The sequence below is a fragment of the Bufo gargarizans genome, chromosome 2 (assembly GCF_014858855.1).
Source record: "Bufo gargarizans isolate SCDJY-AF-19 chromosome 2, ASM1485885v1, whole genome shotgun sequence".
Taxonomy (NCBI): Eukaryota; Metazoa; Chordata; class Amphibia; order Anura; family Bufonidae; genus Bufo; species Bufo gargarizans.
The window spans coordinates 571,344,499-571,368,400 of NC_058081.1; the positions used below are offsets into that span (position 1 = coordinate 571,344,499).

General features: G+C 47.1%; 1 protein-coding gene across 2 annotated transcripts in view; it reads left to right on the forward strand.

Moving 5' to 3' along the window:
- The window catches only part of IGSF9B (immunoglobulin superfamily member 9B), a 54,401-nt gene that overhangs the window by 10,195 nt on the left and 20,304 nt on the right, over nucleotides 1–23,902 (forward strand). The window contains exons 4-15 of one of the 2 annotated variants that reach the window (XM_044278208.1): nucleotides 266–417; nucleotides 6,598–6,715; nucleotides 6,801–6,942; nucleotides 7,160–7,305; nucleotides 8,168–8,310; nucleotides 8,870–9,010; nucleotides 10,192–10,308; nucleotides 13,241–13,391; nucleotides 15,286–15,409; nucleotides 16,231–16,406; nucleotides 16,513–16,739; nucleotides 20,592–20,676. In XM_044278208.1, the coding sequence (XP_044134143.1) occupies nucleotides 266–417; nucleotides 6,598–6,715; nucleotides 6,801–6,942; nucleotides 7,160–7,305; nucleotides 8,168–8,310; nucleotides 8,870–9,010; nucleotides 10,192–10,308; nucleotides 13,241–13,391; nucleotides 15,286–15,409; nucleotides 16,231–16,406; nucleotides 16,513–16,739; nucleotides 20,592–20,676 (1,722 nt within the window). The remainder of the gene's footprint in view (nucleotides 1–265; nucleotides 418–6,597; nucleotides 6,716–6,800; nucleotides 6,943–7,159; nucleotides 7,306–8,167; nucleotides 8,311–8,869; nucleotides 9,011–10,191; nucleotides 10,309–13,240; nucleotides 13,392–15,285; nucleotides 15,410–16,230; nucleotides 16,407–16,512; nucleotides 16,740–20,591; nucleotides 20,677–23,902) is intronic. The other variant, XM_044278209.1, reaches the window with a different exon arrangement.

The window sequence follows — 23,902 nt, forward strand, 5'->3', positions numbered from 1 at the left end:
GGAGAAGGACAGCAGAGTCTTCAGGGGGATAGTGGATGTTTGGATCTTGAGGGCATAGTGGTATGTGGTAGCATATAAACATGCATGCTCAGCCAATCAAAGTATGCATGTTTACAAGGGAGATGCTTACTGGGCAAACTGTCCCATAGCTTAAAATAGTGAGAATGACAGCCATTACTCCCGGTAAGCTCCAAATGAGAGGTCCCCTGCCGAAAAATAACAGACTGTTTATAATTCACAATTTTTTTCACTTCTATCTCTTCAGCCCCTCCCACCTTCACAGAAACCCCCCCCCAATACCTTGAAGTGAAGGAGGGCAGCAGCGTCACACTAACTTGCACTGCATTTGGGAATCCAAAACCTACTGTCACATGGCTGCGAGAGGGTGAATTCCTTGGGGGAACCTCAAAATACCAGGTAATATTTCTAAAGGAGATGTGCTCTTTTGTTTTTAAAAGGAAGTGGGTCTGTGTAATATCTGTACCCCCAGCATACAGGATAGTTAGGGCCGGATGCGATGCAGGTGCGTTCAGGGAAAATTGTGCGAGTAGACGCGCAATTGCAGTCAGTTTTGACTGCGATTGTGTTCCGTTGTTCAGTTTTTTTCCACGCGTTTTGCCACGCATTTTGCCATGCGTTTTGCATGTGCTTGAGAAAAAACTGAATGTGGTACCCAGACCTGAAACTACGGGTTTGGGTTAGGTGTTGATTTTATTATTTTCCATTATAACATGGTTATAAGGGAAAATAATAGCATTCTATAATTAAGAATGCTAAGTATAATGTCAATTGAGGGTTAAAAAACAATAAAAACATAACTCACCTCATCCACTTGATTGCGCAGCCAGGATCTTCTTTGTTTTTCTTGAAGGACCTGCAAAAGGACCTTCGCTGACGTCACCGCGCTCACCATATATCTCATAATATATATTATAAATTAATAAAGCCCTTAGTTGGTAGCCAATTTATAATTTACATTTATAATATACTAGTGCCAAATGCCAATTTCCACACCATCCCCCCACCACTGACTTTATTAACCCCTATCAGACCTCAGATCAAACCTTTATTAACCCCTATCAGACCTCAGATGAATAAAACAAAAAAACTCCTCGCCTCTCCCTCTTCATCTCAGGGTCCGGGGTCCCGCTCCCCTGTGTTCTCTGGCCCGCGCTGCACTGTCACCTGACAGCGTGCAGCATCAGGTCATAGTGCGTGCGCTACGTCCTGACGCTGTACGGGGTCAGGACAGTGCAGCGCAGGCCCCATCAAAGATACACCCTGAATATCGGAAGCGCTTGCTGTGCTTCTTCCTAGCTCCCGGCACCCGATGCATACTAGTGCGCGCTTCCATAATGGAAGCGCGCACTAGTATTCACTTTAACTGCATTATCAGTATATATAGGCAAGGTTAGATACTGATAATGTACAAAATCCTGTATATCGGCCGATAATATTGGTACTTCCTATAATCGGTCGATTCCTACTAGCAACCATGCGTGAAAATCACACCAGATCCGCACTTGCTTGCAGATGCTTGCGATTTTCACACAGACCCATTCATTTCTATGAATAGAGAAAATGTGCGATTTTCACGCAACGCACAAGTGATGCGTGAAAATCACTGCTCATTCATTGAAGTGAATGGGTCTGGATTGACTGCGGGTGCAATGCGTTCTCCTCACGCATTGCACCCACGTGGAATTCTCGCCTGTGTGAAAGGGGCCCTTTCACACGAGCATGACTGATTAGGTCCGGATGCGTTCAGGGTGCGTTCAGTGAAACTAGCACCATTTTGCAAGCAAGTTCAGTCAGTTTTGTCTGCAATTGCGTTCAGTTGTTCAGTTTTTTTCTGCGTGAGTGCAATGCGTTTTGATGCGTTTTTGACGCGCGTGATAAAAAAACTGAAGATTTACAAACAACATCTCCTAGCAACCATCAGTGAAAAATGCATTCTGGATGCAATGTGTTTTTCATTGAAGCCCCGTTCACTTCTTTGGGGCCAGGGCTGCATGAAAAACGCAGAATATAGAACATGCTGCGTTTTTCACGCAACGCAGAATTAATGCGTGAAAAAAAGCTCATGTTCACAGACCCATTGAAATGAATAGGTCAGTATTCAGTGCGGGTGCTATGCGTTCACGTCACACATTGCACTCGTGTGGAAAACATTGCCCTTATAGAATGAATTGGCTTCAGTAAAAAATGCATTGCATCCACACGGAAAAAACTGAACGCAATCACAGACAAAACTGACTTAGCTTGCTTGCAAAATGGTGTGATTTTCACTGAACGCACCCTGAACACATCCGGACCTAATCTGTCACGCTCGTAGGGGGTAGGCGGGGCTTAGGGTGTGCTAGTTGGCGCTGACTGATTCACGCACATAACAAAACATATTAAAATATATAACACTATATAACGACTATATAAACTGACTAGGGTCTCTGCTGCACTGTACTGTATTTTTCGCCCTATAAGACGCACCTAGGTTTTAGAGTAGAACAATAGGAAAAAATATTTTTCATTACACCTCAGATCAGACCCCCAATGCCAGCCTCAGAACAATCCATCTATCAGCCCCTTGTGCCAGCCATCAGCCCCCCCTTATGCCAGCCATCAGCCCCCCTTATGCCAGCCATCAGCCCCCCCTTATACCAGCCATCAGCCCCCCCTTATGCCAGCCATCAGCCCCCCCTTATGCCAGCCATCAGCCCCCCTTATGCCAGCCATCAGCCCCCCCTTATGCCAACCATCAGCCCCCCCTTATGCCAACCATCAGCCCCCCCTTATGCCAACCATCAGCCCCCCCTTATGTCAGCCATCATCCCCCCCCTCATGTCAGCCATCATCCCCCCCCTCATGTCAGCCATCATCCCCCCCCTCATGTCAGCCATCATCCCCCCCCTCATGTCAGCCATCATCCCCCCCCCTCATGTCAGCCATCATCCCCCCCCTCATGTCAGCCATCATCCCCCCCCTCATGTCAGCCATCATCCCCCCCCTCATGTCAGCCATCATCCCCCCCCTCATGTCAGCCATCATCCCCCCCCTCATGTCAGCCATCATCCCCCCCCTCATGTCAGCCATCATAATCCCCCCCCCATGTCAGCCATCATAATCCCCCCCTCATGTCAGCCATCATAATCCCCCCCCTCATGTCAGCCATCATAATCCCCCCCCCCCTCATGTCAACCATCATAATCCCCCCCCCCTCATGTCAGCCATCATAATCCCCCCCCTCATGTCAGCCATCATAATCCCCCCCTCATGTCAGCCATCATAATCCCCCCCCTCATGTCAGCCATCATAATCCCCCCCCTCATGTCAGCCATCATAATCCCCCCCCTCATGTCAGCCATCATAATCCCCCCCCTCATGTCAGCCATCACCCCCCCTCATGTCAGCCATCACCCCCCCTCATGTCAGCCATCACCCCCCCTCATGTCAGCCATCACCCCCCCCTCATGTCAGCCATCACCCCCCCCCTCATGTCAGCCATCACCCCCCCCCTCATGTCAGCCATCACCCCCCCCCTCATGTCAGCCATCACCCCCCCCCCTCATGTCAGCCATCACCCCCCCCCCTCATGTCAGCCATCACCCCCCCTCATGTCAGCCATCACCCCCCCCCCTCATGTCAGCCATCACCCCCCCCCCTCATGTCAGCCATCACCCCCCCCCTCATGTCAGCCATCACCCCCCCCCTCATGTCAGCCATCACCCCTCCCCTCATGTCAGCCATCATCCCCTCCCCCTCATGTCAGCCATCATCCCCTCCCCCTCATGTCAGCCATCACCCCCCCCCCTCATGTCAGCCATCACCCCCCCCCCTCATGTCAGCCATCACCCCCCCCCCTCATGTCAGCCATCACCCCCCCCCCCTCATGTCAGCCATCACCCCCCCCCCTCATGTCAGCCATCACCCCCCCCCCTCATGTCAGCCATCACCCCCCCCTCATGTCAGCCATCACCCCCCCCCTCATGTCAGCCATCATCCCCTCCCCCTCATGTCAGCCATCATCCCCCCCCCCTCATGTCAGCCATCACCCCCCCCCTCATGTCAGCCATCACCCCCCCCCTCATGTCAGCCATCACCCCCCCCCTCATGTCAGCCATCACCCCCCCCCTCATGTCAGCCATCACCCCTCCCCTCATGTCAGCCATCATCCCCTCCCCCTCATGTCAGCCATCATCCCCTCCCCTCATGTCAGCCATCATCCCCTCCCCCTCATGTCAGCCATCATCCCCTCCCCCTCATGTCAGCCATCATCCCCTCCCCCTCATGTCAGCCATCATCCCCTCCCCCTCATGTCAGCCATCATCCCCTCCCCCTCATGTCAACCATCATCCCCTCCCCCTCATGTCAGCCATCATCCCCTCCCCCTCATGTCAGCCATCATCCCCTCCCCCTCATGTCAGCCATCATCCCCTCCCCCTCATGTCAGCCATCATCCCCTCCCCCTCATGTCAGCCATCATCCCCTCCCCCTCATGTCAGCCATCATCCCCTCCCCCTCATGTCAGCCATCATCCCCTCCCCCATGTCAGCCATCAGCCCTTATGTCAGCCCCCAGGGCAAATAAAATACAAAACAAAAAACACTTACCTCTCCTGCTCCTGGTCACCTTCGTGATCCTCTTCATCCTGCTGTCGGCTGTGTATCGCGGCGCATAGTTTGAGGTCACAGAGCAACCTCACGCTGTGCGCAGCCCTGCACAGCTGATAGCCGAGTACAGATCCTTCACCGCTTTCTGGTCCTTCTGTACTAATGAAGCGCTTCAATAATGGAAGTGCTTTATTAGTACCTCTTTAAAGACGGCACGGCCCGCTAGCAATCTTCCACGGCCCGGCGGTTGGGGACCGCTGGTGTAGTGTATTCACCCTCCTTGACTTTTTTTGTATTTTGGTGCCTCACAACCTGGAATTAACATGGATTGTTTGAGGATTTGCAGCATTTAATTTACAGAACATGCCCACAACTTTAAAGATGTTTTTTTTTTTTTTATTGTGAAGCAAACAACAAATAGAAGAAAATAACAGAAAAAGTCAATGTGCATAACTATTCACCCCCCTAAAGTCAAGACTCTGTAGAGCCACTTTTGCGGAAATCACAGCTCCAAGTCGCTTTGGATATGTCTATATGAGCTTGCCACATCTTACCGCTGGAATTTTTTGCCCATTCCTCCTTGCAAAACTGCTCCAGCTCCTTCAAGTTGGATGGTTTGTGCTTGTGAACAGCAATCTTTAAGTCTGACCACAGATTTTCTATTGGATTGAGAACGTGCCTTTTTGTTTTTAGCTGAAAGTAATGGCTTTCTTCTGGCCACTCTGCCATAAAGCCTAACTTTATGGAGCGTACGGCTTATTGTCGTCATATGTACAGATACTCCAGTCTCTGCTGTGGAACTCTGCAGCTCCTCCAGGGTTACCTTAGGTCTCTGTGCTGCCTCTCTGATTTATGCCCTCCTTGCCCAGTCCGTGAGTTGTGGTGGGCGGCCGTCTCTTGGCAGGTTTGCTGTTGTGCCATGTTCTTTCCATTTTGTTATGATAGATTCGATGGTGCTCCTGGGGATCATCAAAGATTTGGATATTTTTTGATAACCTAACCCTGACTTGTACTTTTCAGCAACATTGTCCCTTACTTGTTTGGAGAGTTCCTTGGCCTTCATGGCAGTGTTTGGTTAGTGATGCCTCTTGCTAAGGCTACTTTCACACTCGCGTTTGGTGCGGATCCGTCATGGATCTGCACAGACAGATCCGTTCAGATAATACAAACGTCTGCATCCGTTCAGAACAGATCCATTTGTATTATCTTTAACATAACCAAGACGGATCCGTCTTGAAGAATATTGAAAGTCAATGGAGGACAGATTTTGTCATAGAAAACGGATCCGTCCCCATTGACTTACATTTTGTGTCAGAATGGATCCGTTTGGCTCAGTTTCGTCAGACAGACACCAAAACGCTCCCTCTAAAGCGGAATGGAGACGGAACGGAGGCAAACTGATGCATTCTGAGCCGATCCTTTTCCATTCAGAATGCATTAGGGCACAACTGATCTGTTTTGGACCGCTTGTGAGAGCCCATGACAGATCTCACAAACAGAAAGCCAAAACGCCAGTGTGAAAGTAGCCTTAGGTGTTGCAGCCTCTGGGGTGTATATGTAGTGACAGATTATGTGACACTTAGATTGCACACAGGTGGACATCATTTCACTAATTATGTGACTTCTGAAGGTAATTTGTTTCACCAGAGCTTTTTATGGGCTCTCTAACAAAGGGGGTGAATACATACGCACATACCAATTTTCTGTTTTCTATTTCTAAGCAATAGTTTTATTTATATATTTTTCTCATTTCACTTCACCAACTTAGACTATTGTGTTCTGATCCCTCACATAAAATTCAGATTAACAAAACATTGAACGTAAGGCTGTAATGTAAAAAAACACGAAAAAAGTCAAGGGGGATGAATACTTTTGCAAGGCACTGTATACAGAATATGAGCGGATAATAAGAATTAAACCGGGCATACTGGACAAGAAGTTGTACTGTGCAGAGCTGGTGGTTAGACCTACTTTGTTCCCTATTATATAGGTGAATGATGGCAGTTTGACCATCTCTTCTATTGGGCGTGAAGACCGAGGCTCATACACCTGCCGTGCTACCAGTATTCAGGGGGAGGCTGTTCACAGTACTCGTCTATTAGTCCAAGGTAATGGTCCACTCACTGTGCTTTGTGCTCCCATGTGTCATGTGCTGTTTCGGGACGCTGAGGTAATGTTTGTTCCTGTCCCCAGGGTCACCGTTCATTGTTTCCCCTCCTGAGAACATCACGGTTAACATTTCCCAGGATGCTCTGTTCACCTGCCAGGCCGAGGCGTATCCAGGGAACCTCACCTACACCTGGCTCTGGCAGGAGGAAAATGTATTTTTTAAGAAGTAAGTAGAAGTGGGTGAGGGGCTTTAAACCCTTCATGTTCTGAGCCCTCGATGAAACAATGCAAATAATAAAATGTAACACACTGGGAGGGGGGGGGGGGGGGGGATTACGGCACCAGGACCTCCTGTGTTGATGACTCCTCAGCAGAGGAGCAGATATTTGCTGGCTGCTTCTGTTTTTTTTGTCATATTTTCTTTTTTTGCATCTGACATGCAGCGACCTGAAGATGAGGGTTCGGATTCTGATTGATGGAACACTCATCATATTCAGAGTCAAGCCCGAAGACGCTGGGAAGTACACCTGTGTGCCTAGCAACAGCCTGGGACACTCCCCATCAGCATCAGCTTATCTCACTGTCCAGTGTAAGTGCTACCCTGGTCTGGTTCTGTCTCGAGTGTGTAGATTGGGCCTGGATAAAGCGTCAGTGGACCCAAAACGGCCAGTAGTCATTTGCTATGCTTCCTGATGCACTTTGTTTTTCCAATAAAAGAATACACTGAAGACTGGTGAGTGCCGTGAAAAATGTTCTTTATTATATGGACTCTGTCTCAAGTGTGTAGATTGAGTGAGGGAGGGCGGTTGTTAGCGGTCAGTATTCGGCACCTAAGAGGAGCCTAAAGGCCAGTCTTAGGCTACATTCACATCTGCATTTCCCTTTCCGGTTTTGAGATCCGTCTGAGGATTTCAAAACTGGAGGAAAACGGTTCAGTTTTGTCCCCAATCATTGTTAGTGGGGACAAAACTGAACAAACCAGAATGAAGTGCACCAGACAATGGTTTTAGTGCCGTGTTGTTCATTTTAGAGATAATACAACCAGATCGTTCTGAAAGGATGCATTTTAGCTGATCCCCTGCCAGTTCCATCAGAAACACAGATGAGATCAAATGTGTCAGTTCAAATAAGGAGGGCGGGGGGAGGGAGGAGTCTCATAATCGGTTATAACAGGGATTTGGGAGGTCAAACAAAGAGGCCATTAGTGTCAGTCTCAAAGGTTTAGAGGGGTAAGAGTTGGGCACAGCAGTTGGACTTAGTAGTCGATCTCAGAGATGTCACTTCCTGCCTGGGAAGTTCCGGGGAACAGTTGCAGAAATTCTACAGTAAGTATTTTTTCCTAACTTGTTCATTTTTGACATTCCTTAAGCAGAAGATTTTAAGGAGCTAATTCCACAGTCAGTTCAGTTTAGTATCATTGTATGTACCATCCATGTTTATAACCCTTACAGACCCAGCACGAGTAGTCAACATGCCCCCCATCATCTACGTCCCGGTCGGTATTCATGGTCACATTCGCTGCCCTGTGGAGGCTGTGCCGCCTGTCACACATGTGAAATGGAATAAAGATGGCCGCCCCTTGCGGACAGATAAGGTGAGTAGTTCTGACTTCGGGTCCCACATGTACAATGGACTTTATTTTCATGTTGTCTTGCAGGAATAAGCCATGTGCAGAAATTAATTCAGACAAACATTGAGCTGATGAACATAATAAAAGGAGTGGCGAGTGGAAGCTTCTCTTGGGAACTTGTACTAGGAGGGTGGTACCTTCTTGGGGTGATTTGCACTAGGATGGTAGACGCTGCTGTTGTAGATTTAGGGGAATGTTGAGACTTCTTCTCTTGGGAGTTTGTACCTGGAGAGTAGAGGCTGCTCTGGAAGGTTTGTTGAGAGTATAGAGGCTGTTCCAGGGAGTTTGTATTGAGAGGAAGCTGTCCTTGGGGGGATTACTGTAAGCGTTGAGGCTCCGAGAGGTTTGTACTAGGAGAGTGGAGACTGCTGTGGGTGGTTTTGTGTGTACTGTGAGGGTGTTTCAAAGGGTTTGTACTGGGATGGTGGAGGTTTCTCTTGAGGCTTGCACTGAATGGATAGAAGCATTTCTGTGAGGTTTCAGTCCTTTCTAGATGTGGTCCTTACTGCTTTCCTGCTCTCAGTTGTCAGGCTGGAAGTTGCTGGAAGATGGATCTATTCACATTGAGGAGGCGACGGAAGAGTTGCTGGGCACCTACACCTGTGTGCCTTATAATGCGCTGGGGACCATGGGCCAGTCCCCTCCTGCTCGGCTGCTGCTGAAGGTGAGCTGCATCTAGATTCATCCACAACTTTTCATTTCAGTTTTGGTTTGGGAACAGTCTCGGGTCTTGCCATTCTTCTCATACAGGTATATTAGTAGGAGGAGAAGCTAGCTATTTCCTTTTTCACTGATGTCACCAGCAGTCCCTTTAACCTTTTTAGACCAGGGATCAGCATCCTCCGACACTCCAGATGTTCTGAAACTACAACTCCCAGAATGCTCCATTCACTTCTATGGGAGTTGGGATAACAGCCAGGCACGTTTGCCTGCTGGGAGTTGTAGTTTCACATCAGCTGGAGTGCCAAACGTTTCTGATCTCTGTTGTAGACTAAGAGCTGAAGACTATAAGAGTCTCATTGTGATTGGCTGCCAAGAAGAGATGAGAGAGGGAGAAAGAAGAGCTAAATAACTGAAAATGCAGCCTTCTGAGAGCTAATGCGTGACAGTAGTCACACAGCTAACTCTCTAAGGACAGATAATGAGGTAGAGTTACCTGCAGTCCTATGTAACACTACAGATTACATGCAATGATGTTCTCATGAATTAAGCCTAACGACAAACTCACTCTGATTCATCGGTACATTGAATGTACAAGTGAGGAAGATGCGTGAAGAATTGGCTGAGCCCCCTCCCTCCCTCTGATGTGAGAGGCTTATTGTTATATCAGTTATAATTGTGGAGATATCAGTGCACCTCCTTCCCAGTTCTACAGTCTTGCCTTAAAGGGGTTTTCTCATCTGAAACATTGGTGGCATATTACTAGAATACAGTATGCCACCAATGTCCGATAGGTGCAAGTCCCACTGATAGGACCCGTACCTTTCTCCTGAACAGGACCCCTAAAGTGAATGGAGAACAGCAGCCTATTCACAGCCGCTCTGTATTCAATTCTATGGGAGTTCCAAAAATAGTCAAGCTAATTCATAGATGTGAATGAATCAGTGGCTGCGCTTGCGCAGTGCGCTCTCCATTTATTTCTATGTGCACTTACTCACCTTTTTTCGTAACTCCCATAGAAATGAATGGAGATCAAACGTGGGACCCACACTTGTATCTGACTTTAATGGCATGTCCTAGCTATATGCCATCAAAGTCCCATATGAAACAATCTTGGTTTGCTCTATGTGAACTGAAGACCCTTCTAGTACACGAGTAATAATAACGCTGTTGTCTTGTCTTTAGGACCCGCCCTATTTTACGGTGCTGCCCGGCTGGGAGTATAGGCAAGAAGCTGGTAGGGAGCTGCTAATTCCTTGTGCCGCTGCTGGAGACCCCTTCCCCACCATCTCCTGGAGAAAGGTATATCTTCAGTCTGACTTTAAAGGGTTACAATGGGACCTACACAACATTTAGAATCTTTGCCCCTTTTATTTTGTCTGGCTGATAAAAGGTTGTCACAGCCCCACCCCTGTTAGCCATCGCTGAAACGTTCTACAGAAAAGCCAGCCCTTCTGCCCCCAGTTTCCCACCATCTTGTGCCAGTCACAGCGCAGCAGAGTTTTCATCACAGAATGAAGCCAGTGGGAAAGGAGGGGCGAGTAGGTCCCCCAGGGGCAATGCTTCATGTGTTACCTGCCCTCTGCCCCAGTTACCAGCCTTCCCCATCTTCTAGTTATTTATTCCTGTGACGTCGCCTTCCCTGACCCAGATATTATTTTAAGCATTGCAGTGAATTTAAAAGCAGATTCTCTGCCAACATTAGAGGGGCTGCGACAGCCAAAGCGCAGCATTCTGGGGGTTCCCTGTGAGGAGGAGGGGGGATGCTATGCTCGTAATGTGCACTCGCTTCCTAGCTGCTGATACTAGGATTTGCCTTCTTATGAGTGTCATCTTAATTTGTGAGTTGTCTTGGTCTCCTCCTTTTGTGACAGTGCCCATAGGGGTTGTCACCAAGCTTTTCACACATCCTGAATGGCATTAAAGTCTTTATTTAGTTACATTTCCATACACTTCTGATCCCCAGGTGTCTTGTCTGCATAAATATCAGTTTTACTGTAGTACTGACAATTACATGAACCAGGAAGATTGGTTTGACCAGCAGTATAGGTCCTTGTGTCATGGGGGAAACAGGGGCTGCTCAAGAGCATCTCCGAAGGAGGCGGAGTATGATCTGTGGAGTGCCTCTGGGATAGAGTGGTATGATCTATGGAGTGCTTCTGCAGGAGAAGGGTATGATCTATGGGGTCCTTGCGCGGAAGAGGGGTGTGATCTATGGAGTGCTTCTGGGGGAGAGGGGTATGATATATGAAGTGCTTCTGGGGGAGAGGGGTATGATATATGAAGTCCTTCTGGGGGATTGGGGTATGATTTTATGGAGTGCTTCTCCGAGGGTGCAGGGGTATGATCTATGGAGTCTTTCTGGGGGAGAGGGGTATGATCTAAGGAGTTCTTCTCTGACTGTTGAAGGGTATGATCGATGGAGTGCTTCTGGAGGAGAAGGATATGATCTATGGTGTGCTCTCTGGGGGAGAGGGGTATGATCTATGCAGTGCTTCTGGGGGAAAGGAGGACAATCTAGTGGGTGCTTCTGGGGGAGAAAGGTATGATCTATGGAGTCCTTCTGGGGGAAAGGGGTATGATCTAAGGAGTTTTTCTCTGAAGGTTGAGGGATATGATCTACTGTAAGGAGTGCTTCTGAAGCCGAGAGGGGAATGATCTATGGAGTGCTTCTGGGGGAGAAGGGTATGATCTAAGGAGTTTTTCTCTGAAGGTTGAGAGATATGATATATGGAGTGCTTCTGAAGCCAAAAGGGTATGATCTATGGAGTGCTTCTGGGGGAGAGGGGAATGATCTATGGAGTGTTTCTGGGGGAGAGGGGAATGATCTATGGAGTTTTTCTGAAGAAGAGGGGTATAATCTATGGTGTGCTTTTAGGGGAGAGGGGTATAATCTATGGTGTGCTTCTGGAGGAGAGGGGTATAATCTATGAAGTGCTTCTGGGGGAGAGGGGGAATGATCTATGGAGTGCTTCTGGAGACGAGGGGTATAATCTATGGAGTGTTTCTGAAGAAGAGGGGTATAATCTATGGAGTGTTTCTGAAGAAGAGGGGTATAATCTATGGAGTGCTTTTAGAGAAGAGGGGTATAATCTATGGTGTGCTTCTGGGGGAGAGGGGTATAATCTATGGTGTGCTTCTGGAGGAGAGGGGTATAATCTATGAAGTGCTTCTGGGGGAGAGGGGTATGATCTATGAAGTGCTTCTGGGGGAGAAGGGTATGATCTAAGGAGTTTTTCTCTGAAGGTTCAGAGATATGAGCTATGGAGTGCTTCTGAAGCCAAAAGGGTATGATCTATGGAGTGCTTCTGGGGGAGAGGGGAATGGTCTATGGAGTGCTTCTGAAAAAGAGGGGTATAATCTATGGAGTGCTTTTAGAGAAGAGGGGTATAATTTATGGAGGGCTTCTGGGGGAGAAGGGTATAATCTATAGATTGCTTCTGGAGGAGAGGTTTATGATCTATGGGAGGGCTTTTAGGGGTAGGGGGTAATATTTATGGGAGTACTAGTGGGATGAGAGGTTACAATCTCTATAGGAGTGCTTTAGAGGAGGGGGTGGGATCTTTGGGAGGGCTTTAGGGGAAGGCGTATGATCTGTGGGAGAGCTTCTGTGGGTAAGGCATATTATCTGTGGCAGGGATTATGGGGGGAGGGGGGATGATCTATAGAAGGGCTTTTGGGGATAATTATGGGAGTTCTGCTGGGAGGAGGGGTTATGAACTATTGGAGGGTTTTTGGGGTTAGAGATTATTATCTGTGCGAGTACTTTTGGAGGGAGTATTACCTATGGGAATGCTGCTGGGATGATCAAGATTTCTGAGGTGGTCAGAAGTATTATATGTGGCAGGGCTGCTATTGAGAACCACTTATTATCTACAGGTTATTCCACTTCCACCTAATACTGTGAACTATGGCTATTATTCCAGTACCCGTGCACATAGTGCTCTTGCATTTTTGCATGTTACACTCTCTGTGTTTTCACTAGGGCACCCTCTTGCAGTTTCATATGCTGTTCTAAGAGGAGCGCTCTCCTGCACTTTTGTATGTTACTCTCTATTTCCATGTTCTTAGTAGGGCACCCTCTTGCAGTTTTGTATGACACGCTCTTCCTGTTCTAAGTGGTGCACCCTCTTGCAGTTTTGTATGTTACCTGCTCTCTCTCTTTCTCTCTCTCTCTCTCTCTCTCTCTCTCTCTCTGCGTCAACTTGCAACTTTGTTCTATATTCTGTTCCAGGTTGGACGCCCCTCTTCCAGTAAGCACAGTGTGCTGCCCAGTGGCTCCTTACAGTTTAGATCTCTTAGTAAGGAAGATCATGGAGAATGGGAATGTGTGGCTAGTAATGTTGTAACAAGTATCACTGCCAGCGCCCACCTTACTGTAATTGGTAAGTGCACGCTACTTAAAGGGCCAGGCTAGTTTCCTGTAAATGAAGCTGAATTGTTGTATAATGAAAGGTTATGTAACATTTTAAAATACTTTGTGTTACAACTGTTCACCAAGATCTCTGCTTGCTGACAGTAAATAGGAACATCCCTGTTTTTACATATATCGTAGAAACTGAGAGCCTGACCACACTTTGTTCTGCTCACACAGTTGAGGGCTTGTTACAGTGTATCAGTACAGGCAATCCATACACAGCAGCAGCTCCAGTCTTTTTCTTGTCCTGGGTTCCAGGCAGATAGGGGGTGCTCTTTGCTTGCATGTGCCTTATATTCCCATTTTCCCTGCCTGGGCCCTGTAGCCTCTGCTTCCCTGCCTGCGCCCTGTAGCCTCTGCTTCCCTGCCTGCGCCCTGTAGCCTCTGCTTCCCTGCCTATACCCTGTAGCGCTCTTTGCTTGCATGTGCCTTATATTCTCATTTTCCATGCCTGGGCCCTGTAGCTTCTGTTTCCCTGCCTGCGTCCTGTAGCCTCTCCTTCCCTGGCTGCGCCCTGTAGTCTCCATTTCCTGCCTGTGCCCTGTTGCCTTTGCTTCCCTGCTTCTGCCCTATAGTGTCCATTTCCCTGCCTGTGCCCTGTAGCTCTCTCTGCTTGCATGTGCCCTATAGTCTCATTTTCCCTGCATGTCCACTGTAGCCTCCGTTTCCTTCCCGTGTCCTGTAGCCCTCTCTGCCTGCCTGGGCCCTGTAGCTTATGTCTCCCTGCCTTTGCCCTGTAGTCTCCATTTCCTACCTGTGTCCTGTAGTCCTCTTCCTGCCTGGGCCTTATAGTCTCTGTTTTCCTGCCTGTTCTCTGTAGCCTCTGTTTCTCTGCTTGCACCCTGTAGCCTCTGTTTCTCTGCTTGCACCCTGTAGCCTCTGTTTCTCTGCTTGCACCCTGTAGCCTCTGTTTCTCTGCTTGCACCCTGTAGCCTCCGTTTCCTTCCCATGTCCTGTAGCCCTCTATGCCTGCCTGGGCCCTGTAGCTTATGTCTCCCTGCCTTTGCCCTGTAGTCTCCATTTCCTACCTGTGTCCTGTAGTCCTCTTCCTGCCTGGGCCTTATAGTCTCTGTTTTCCTGCCTTTGCCCTGTAGCCTCTGTTTCTCTGCTTGCACTCTGTAGCCTCTGTTTCTCTGCTTGCACCCTGTAGCCTCTGTTTCTCTGCTTGCACCCTGTAGCCTCCGTTTCTCTGCTTGCACCCTGTAGACTCCGTTTCTCTGCTTGCACCCTGTAGCCTCCGTTTCTCTGCTTGCACCCTGTAGCCTCCGTTTCTCTGCTTGCACCCTGTAGCCTCCGTTTCTCTGCTTGCACCCTGTAGCCTCCGTTTCTCTGCTTGCACCCTGTAGCCTCCGTTTCTCTGCTTGCACCCTGTAGCCTCCGTTTCTCTGCTTGCACCCTGTAGCCTCCGTTTCTCTGCTTGCACCCTGTAGCCTCCGTTTCTCTGCTTGCACCCTGTAGCCTCTGTTTCTCTGCTTGCACCCTGTAGCCTCTGTTTCTCTGCTTGCACCCTGTAGCCTCTGTTTCTCTGCTTGCACCCTGTAGCCTCTGTTTCTCTGCTTGCACCCTGTAGCCTCTATTTCTCTTTGCACCCTGTAGCCTCTGTTTCTCTTTGCACCCTGTAGCCTCTGTTTCTCTTTGCACCCTGTAGCCTCTGTTTCTCTGCTTGCACCCTGTAGCCTCCGTTTCTCTGCTTGCACCCTGTAGCCTCCGTTTCCTACCTGTGCCCTGTTGTCCTCTCTGCTTGCCTGGGCCCTATAGTCTGTTTTCCTGCCTGGGCCCTGTAGCTGCCTCTGCTGTTCTTTTGTACACATTATAGTCCTTGTTCTGGGAGACTTGTGACACATATTGACCATATTTTCCAGGCACCAGTCCGCACGCTCCTTCCAGTATCCGAGTCCTGGTGTCTATGAACACAGCAAATGTGTCCTGGGATCCTGGTTATGACGGAGGATTCGAGCAGACATTCTCAGTTTGGTACGGCGCTCTGTGAGTCACCCTGCATGCTTTGCAGCTTTCTCTCCACTGTCTTGATGTGTCTTCCATATTCTGCTTGGGGACAAGGCCCTGATGTTGCTGTGCATTCCTCCCTGAACATACAGAGAGCTGTGTGTGTATATGTGTGTGTATATACATGCCCTGAGTATATACTGAATCACACATATATAGAATGCCTACACTTCTCCTTCTGTCTATCTGTGTGATACATTGATGGCTGCTGCAAACGTTACACTCTGTGTCTGTGAAGCAGACTTTATTGCAGCAGTCTATACTAGAAGGTAATGATGACGCTGCTGAAGTCTCATTCAGTTGTGTGCAAACCTATTGTAGATACTAGTCTTCTAGAGGTAAGGGTCCATTCACACGTCCGTAATTTGGGTCCGCATTCGTTCCGCAATTTGCGGACTCATTCACTTTCAATGGGCCTGGAACGGATGCGAATCCGCATTTTCGGCTTCCGCATCAGTTTTTTCGGGATCTGCAATTCCGTTCCTGAAAATAATAGAACGTGTCCTATTCTTGTCTGCAATTGCGGACCAGAAAAGGCATTTTGTATTATAGTGTCTGTGATGTGCGGTCCTCAAAACACTTACGGACGTGTGAATGGACCCTTAAACCAGCAGACCCAGGGGGGCTCTCATAAGGCTTAGGGGCTGGTCTTCATATGCAAGAATCTTTTTTGCACCCATATTATTGAGGGGTGCGGAGCTGTATACCTTCTGTTTGTACATTCAGCACTAGTAAGAATCTGTAAGGTCTGCCATGTTGTCCAGTAATTATTACATGTGTGTTCTGTGGCGTCTCTTAAGGATAAAACGCGCACAGTTCGGGCCTCATGACTGGGTCTCCATGCCAGTAGCCAGTGGCGCAACCTCACTTCTCATAAACTCTCTGGATCCGGAAACCGAATACCAGATCAGTGTTCTGGCGCAGAATAAGTTGGGGACGAGTTCGTTCAGTGAGGTGGTGACGGTGCGGACATTGGGTGAGGGTTTTTTTTTTTTTTCTTTTGTCCTTCTGTGGTTGTGGTTTATCCATTAACAACTATGTGATAAATGTTTTTATTTTTTATTTTTTACTTTGGTTTGAAGCCTTTCCCATCACAACCCCAGAGCCGCTGCTGTTTCTGACCTCACCCCGCTGTCTCATAGCCAATCGGACTCAGCAGGGTGTTCTTCTGTCCTGGCTACCACCCAGCAATCACAGCTTTCCACTTGATCGGTACATTATGGAGTTCCGCTTAGCCGAGCGGTGGGAGATCTTGGATGACTCAATCGCAGGAACTGAGACTGAGATACTGGCAAAGGAATTATCCCAGGTACGATGCTCAATAGGCGACACTCAGAATCACCAGGGTGCTCCAGAGCAAGAGACAACGCAGCACAAAAACTGGTGACAGAGTGTATCTCTGCAGCCTTGCCAGGCAAGTCCCTAACAAGTCTCCAATTATAATGCAGGGCTAGACTATGGGTACATGGCGATGTCGGGCGTGACACATGTCGCACATCCAAGTATGGCACTGTAGCAGGGCAGCCATAGAAAAGAATCAAGTCGCAGCGCAACTTGAACATTTGTTGCGACCACAGAATCGATAAAACAAATGCAGGGACGGCAAAGTGAGAGTCACCCTGCAAGTCCATTATTTTCTATGGCTGCCCTGCTACTCTGCGATAATTGCTCTAAATCAACGTGTAGCTGCTATACAGCAGTGGGTAGAGTCCAACGGACCAAACACACTCGTCTGAAAGCGGCCTACCAGTCACCACCTGTGGAAAATGGAGGAAACGTGGATGGCTTACATATGCTGTCCATTTTATTTTTTATTTCACTGACCTATTGACATGAATTGGGGAGTGTAGCAGAGTAATTGGATCACATTGACTGCAATATGTCAGTGTTCAGTCTGTGCTGTCCATTCTACACTAACATGACACAGAGACGTGAACATGGTTAGTGTGAATAGGCCCTAATAGTTATGCAGGTCGGGGGGATTTGATCATTGGACGACTTTCAAGGGTACAAACACATAAAGGGTCATTTATTAAGGAACTTACAACAATTTTATTTGGAAAAATAGTCCCTTTTTTAACCGGCCGAGTGACAATATTTAGTTGGTTTCACACCGTGTTAGGCCTAGTTCACGCGAACGTATGACTTTTATATTTTTTTAGGTCCGTTTTTCACGGATCCATTGTTCCGTTGTGTTTCCGTTTCCTTTCCATTTTTCCGTTCCGTTTTTCCATATGCCATGTACAGTATACAGTAATTACATAGAAAAAATTGGGCTGGGCATAACATTTTCAATAGATGGTTCGGAAAAAACGGAACGGATACGGAAGACATACGGATGCATTTCTGTATGTGTTCTGTTTTTTTTTGTGGACCCATTGACTTGAATGGAGCCACGGAACGTGATTTGCGGCCAAATATAGTACATGTTCTATCTTTCAATGGAACGGAAAAACGGAAATACAGAAACGGAATGCAGACTGAGTACATTCAGTTTTTTTTGCGGAACCATTGAAATGAATGGTTCCATATACAGACCGTATACGGAACACAAAAAAACGGCCCGTACACTCGCAAAAAAAACGTTCGTGTGAACTAGGCCTTGGCATGTGGGTGGGAAGGGAGTGGAGCGGGAGCATATCAGGGCCGGGACTCTGACCCCCGAAAATTTAGTAACATTAAAGGGTGTAAACATGCATAAATGTTGGAGAAAAACCATGCCAACCGGGGGCTGGCGTAGTTTTCTTGACAGACGCAAGGACTGCAGAGATGCACCTAATTTATGACAAGACACATGCCTCATCATAAATTAGACAAATCTAATGGCAGCGGAAACTAGTGATTTGAAAATCTAGAGCTGCAAAATCGACACCAAATCATGCAGATTTTTTGGCTTTTCTCAGTGCAGAAACACTGATTTGCCACAGATTTTACCCTCTGCACTGCAAAGGGTCAAATCCATGGACAATATCCATAAACATAATTTGATGTGCTGGGGAATTAAATCTGCAGAATGTCCATTTATGTCTGGATTTTACTGCGGAACATTTTCTGCAGCATGTAGCCTCTCCTTCCCTTTGATGCTACTGTAAATGCAGCAGATTTTCTGCATGCAATTCCACTGGGGAAAATCCGCATTTTTTGCGGGTCGGATAAGGACCTATTCACTGTCCACATCCGTATGTCCGTTCCATGGCATCCACAAAAATATATATCATGTCCTATTTCTCTCCGCATTATGGACAAGCATAGGACTGTTCTATTATAGGCCGGACGTTCTGTTCTGCATTTGACCTGTATCCGTGTTTTGCGGATCCGCAATTTGGGGGCTAATAATCTGCATGCAGCATATGTCCTAGGGGGAGTAAAACTGGGATAGTCACTTTTTGAGAAGGATCTGGGTGTATTAGTAGATCATAGACTAAATACCAGCATGCAATGCCAGTCAGCTGCCTGTAAGGCCAACAGAATTTCGTCTTGTATTAAGAGGTATGGACTCGCGGGACAGGGATGTAATATTGCCACTATGCAAAGCATTGGTGTGGCCTCACCTGGAATACACAGTTCAGTTTTGGGCACCAGTCCATTAAAAGGATTCCCTGGAGTTATAAAAAGTACAGAGGAGAGCAACTAAACTGATAAAGGGCCTAAGGGTCCATTCACACGTCCGCAAATGGGTCCGCATCCGTTCCGCAATTTTGCGGAACGGGTGTGGAACCATTCATTCTCTATGGGGACGGAATGGATGTGGACAGCACACAGTGTGCTGTCCGCATCCGCATTTGCGGAGCGCGGCCCCGATCTTTGGGTCCGCAGCTCCGCAAAAGATAGAACATGTCTGCGGACAAGAATAGGCATTTCTATAGGGGTGCCGGGGCGGGTGTGTTGTGGATCCTCAACACACCACGGACGTGTGAATGGAGCCTAAAGATCTTAGTTATGAGCAAAGATTAAACAAACTGAATTTGTTTAGCCTTTACGTCTAAGGGGGACATAATTAACCTGTACAGGAAGATGGACATTGATCCAGGGATCAATATAGCAGGATTACAGTTTGGACTTGATGGATTTTTGTCTTTTTCCAACCTTAACAACTATGTAACTTGCGGACCTCAAAACAGGCAACGGTCGTGTGCATGAGCCCTTATGTAGCAGGTGTAGGGAGTCTGAACATTGGGGGTTACTGTTTATGGGGTTAGGAGATATGCAGCTGCTGAGTTGCTTTGTGATGAGATCTGTTTGCTTCTCAGATCTTTCTCCTGCCTCGCACTCCAGGTATTGGTGGTGTCTTAAAGAGGACCTTTTACCCCTCCAGACAGGTCTGTTTTAGTAACTACTTGCATTCCCCATGCAATAACAATTCTGGAGCCTCTATTCTTATGGCTCTATCTTGTGCCATTCCTTTATTATTTCTACTAGACGTTATGAATGAATTGCTTGCAGTCTGCACTAAGGGTACAGATGGATGTTACTAGTCGAGGGTGTGCACAGTCTGACTCTAGCAGCACTCGATGGACAGAGTCAGACTCCAGTGTTGAGCGAACTTGTATTTTCAAGTTAAACTTATGGTCCGTGGTAGCGGAATCCATAACGGAATTCTTAGATAACACAAACCTTGGGTTTCAAGTTTGGCGTACAAGTTTGCTCATCGCTATCAGACACACTCGCCACTGGTAACACCCAGCAGAACCTATACTGCTGACTGGTGGCAATTGTTTTGTAAACTTCTAGTAGGAATAATACAGAAATGGCACAACATAGTCATAACAATGGATGCTCCAGAATTGGGGCAAGTAGTTACTAAGAGTGACAGGTCCTTTTTAAGCACTTTGCGACATCATTAAGTTCCTTTGCGCCAGTCCTGTTTGTTTTTTTGTATTGCTGCATTGTAATTGGCGATGTTAAGAGATAATCTACATTATTATCCTCGCCTGACATGACTGCAGGGACGTGCACTTTGTCCTTCTATATACCTCTGAGTATTGCAGAATCTGCAGGCATCTCTGTTCCTTACGTTTTTTCCAACATCCATCAGGTGAGCAATTACTCACATGCTGCTCTTCGTGTGAAACACATCCTGATGCTATCTCACGAAGCCCAGGTGAACCTCCGATCTTTTCCATTTCCTTCCTGCAGCTGTATCTTGTGCTTTTCTTTCTAGGATACCTGGTATGAGTTCCGGGTGTTGGCCGTCATGCAAGATCTCATCAGTGAGCCCAGTAACATCGCAGGAGTATCCAGTACAGGTACTAGAAGATAGAAGCCATCATGAGTCTCAGCAGGTTTTAGCAGTGCGCCCTCTGCTGGATACTTTCTGCTATTACATATGCTGCAGAACTTTAAAATCCCCTCTCATCACTCACGCAGAAGGCACAGAATGAATGTCCAGTGGTCCAGGTCTTGTCTCCTGTAGAGTTTAAGCCTTTATGATCAGCGTGGTCCGCTCTCCTGTACATTTAAAGCTCTTATGTGCAGTATTGTAAAATTATGTTAACACTATAATACTAGTAATCCTAAGTATATTAGTAGTTTTTCAGGTTCATGAATACCTCTTAATATTAAAGGGATTTTTCAGGACCTAAATATTGATGGTGATCAGTATCAGAGCAGTGGGGGTCCGACTCTATGCAACAATCAGCTTGATAGGAGGAGCCACATTGCAAGAATCTGAATGGGGTTGAGTTTACAGTATATTTTAAAGTCACTACACCAGGGATCAGCCGCCTCCGGCACTTCAGCTGTGGTGAAACTACAGCTCTCAACATGCTCCATTTGCTTCTATGAGAGTCCTGAGAACAACCAAGCAAATGTGCATGCTGGGAGTCGTAGTTTTACCAGAGCTGGAGTGCCGGAGGTTGCTGACCCCTGCACTACATAGTTTACAGAGCTGTGCTAGTTCCAGTGCAACGCCGCTTCTTCTATCAGCTGAGCTAAGGATAGGTCACCAATATTTAAAGGGTTTCAGCAGTTTTTCTTTCTTTATAGATCATCAGCATTTGATTTGCAAGGGTCCGACACCCGGGATCCCCGTCGATCAGCTGTTTGAGAAGGCAGTGGCGCTCCAGTAGCACCACGGCCTTCTCACTGTTTACCGCAGACCTAGTGACGTCACGACTAGTATCACTGGCCTGGGTGCTGCTCAGCTCTGTTCACTTGAGAAGGCTGGGGTGCTGTGGTCTTCTCAAACAGCTGATTGGTGGGCTTCTCGGGTGTCGGGCCCCTGCTTATCAGATGCTGATGCTCTATCCAGAGGATAGATCATCAGAAAGAAAAAAAAAAAAACTGCAGAACCCATTTAAGTCCCAGAAAACCCCTTTAACCCGTAGAGGACCCTTGGCGTACATGTACGGCTCTGGTGGACTTGACTTAAGGACCAGCACTGTACATGTACGGCGCCCGATCAGCGGCACAGACCCGCCAGTCACTGACAGATGGGCCCCTGCTGCATACGCAGGCAAAGCTGACCGCAGCATGCAGAGGGTTTGCGGAGGGTATGGGTGCTGTCACTCCAGCGCGGGGACCCGAAGGGAGAAGGCAGCCTAATGCCTTCCATAGGCATCGGGGCTTGCCTTCTACGGAAGCCTGTGAGAGCCAGCCCCTTAGGCTGGGTCTCACAGGCAGGCTCCATACATTTTCATAATCAGACCCCATACATTTTCAGACCCCATACATTTTCATAATAAAAAAAAGAGGTTTCTAGTAAAAAAAAATAAAAAAAAATAAAACAAATAAAATTGTAAAAAAAAAAGAGAAAAAAAAGAAAACCAGACATATGGGTATTGCCATGTCTGTAACGACCGGCTCTTTAAAAATATTCCATGATCCACCCCCTCACCTGAACGTTGTAGAAAAAATAAAATAAAAACCGCTAAAACAATCACTTTTTTGTCACCTAACATCACAAAAAGTGCAACACCAATCAATCAAAAAAGCGTATGCCCCCCAAAATAGTACCAATCAAACCGTCACCTCATCCCGCAAAAAATGATCCCCTAGATAAAACAATCAGGCAAAAAATAAAAAAAAATAACTCTCAGAATATGGAGACACTAAAACATGATTTTTTTTGTTTCAAAAATGCTTTTATTGTGTAAAAAGTGAGACCCTGCCTAAGACAATTGCCCAAAACATAAATAAAATATGGCTCTCAGAATATGGAGACACTAAGGCTACTTTCACACTTGCAGCAGAGAGCTCCAGCAAGCAGTTCCGTCGCCAGAACTGCCTGCCGGATCAGGCAAAACGTATGCCAACTGATGGCATTACGGTACTTTCACACTTGCGTTGCCTGAACTGCCTGCCTGATCAGGCAAACTGTATGCAAACGCATGTCATCAGCATCCTGATCAGTCTGGAAAATGTCTGATCAGTCAGAAAAATGCATTGCAATACCGGATCCGTTTTTCCGGTGTCATCAGGCAAAACGGATCCGGTATTTATTTTCTCATTTTTAAAGGTCTGCACAGGCGCAGACCGGAAGGACGCGTCCGGCATTCCGGTATTTTAAACTAATACATTCCTATGGAAAATAATTCATTCAGGCAAGTCTTCAGGTTTTTTTTCCGCCGGAGATAAAACCGTAGCATGCTACGGTTTTCTCTTTTGCCTGATCAGTCAAAATGACTGAACTGAAGACACCCTGATGCATCCTGAACGGATTACTCTCCATTCAGAATGCATGGGGATATGCCTGATCAGTTCTTTTCCGGTATAGAGCCCCTGTGACGGAACTCTATGCCGGAAAAGAAAAACGCTAATGTGAAAGAAGCCTAATCAGGATCATGATCAGTCTTAAAAATGCCTGATCAGGCAAAAAAATGCATTGAAATGCTGGATGCGTCTTTCCGGAGTCATCCGGCAAAACTGATCCTTTTTTCACCTTTTTTTCGGCCTGCGCATGTGCAGACCAGAAGGACGGATCCGGCATTCAGACAAGTCTTCCGGTTTCTTTTCGCCGGAGATAAAACCGTAGCATGCTACGGTTTTCTCTTTTGCCTGATCAGTCAAAATGACTGTACTGAAGACATCCTGATGCATCCTGAACGGATTACTCTCCATTCAGAATGCATGGGGATATACCTGCTCAGTTCTTTTCCGGTATAGAGCCCCTGTGACAGAATTCTATGCCGGAAGAGAAAAATGCTAGTGTGAAAGTACCCTTTGTTTCAAAAATGCTTTTATTGTGTAAAACCTAAATAAATAAAAAAGTATACATATTAGGTATTGCCGCGTCCGTAACAACCTGCTGTATAAAAATATCACATGAACTAACCCCTCAGGTCAACACCGTAAAAAAAAAAAAAAATCTGTGTCAAGCCATTTTTTGTCACCTTACATCCCAAAAAGTCTGATGCCCAATGATCAAAAAGTCTATGCACCCTTAAATAGTACCAATCAAACCATTATCTCATCCTGAAAAAAATGAGCCCCTACATAAGACAGTCACCCAAAAAATAAAAAACTATGGATTTC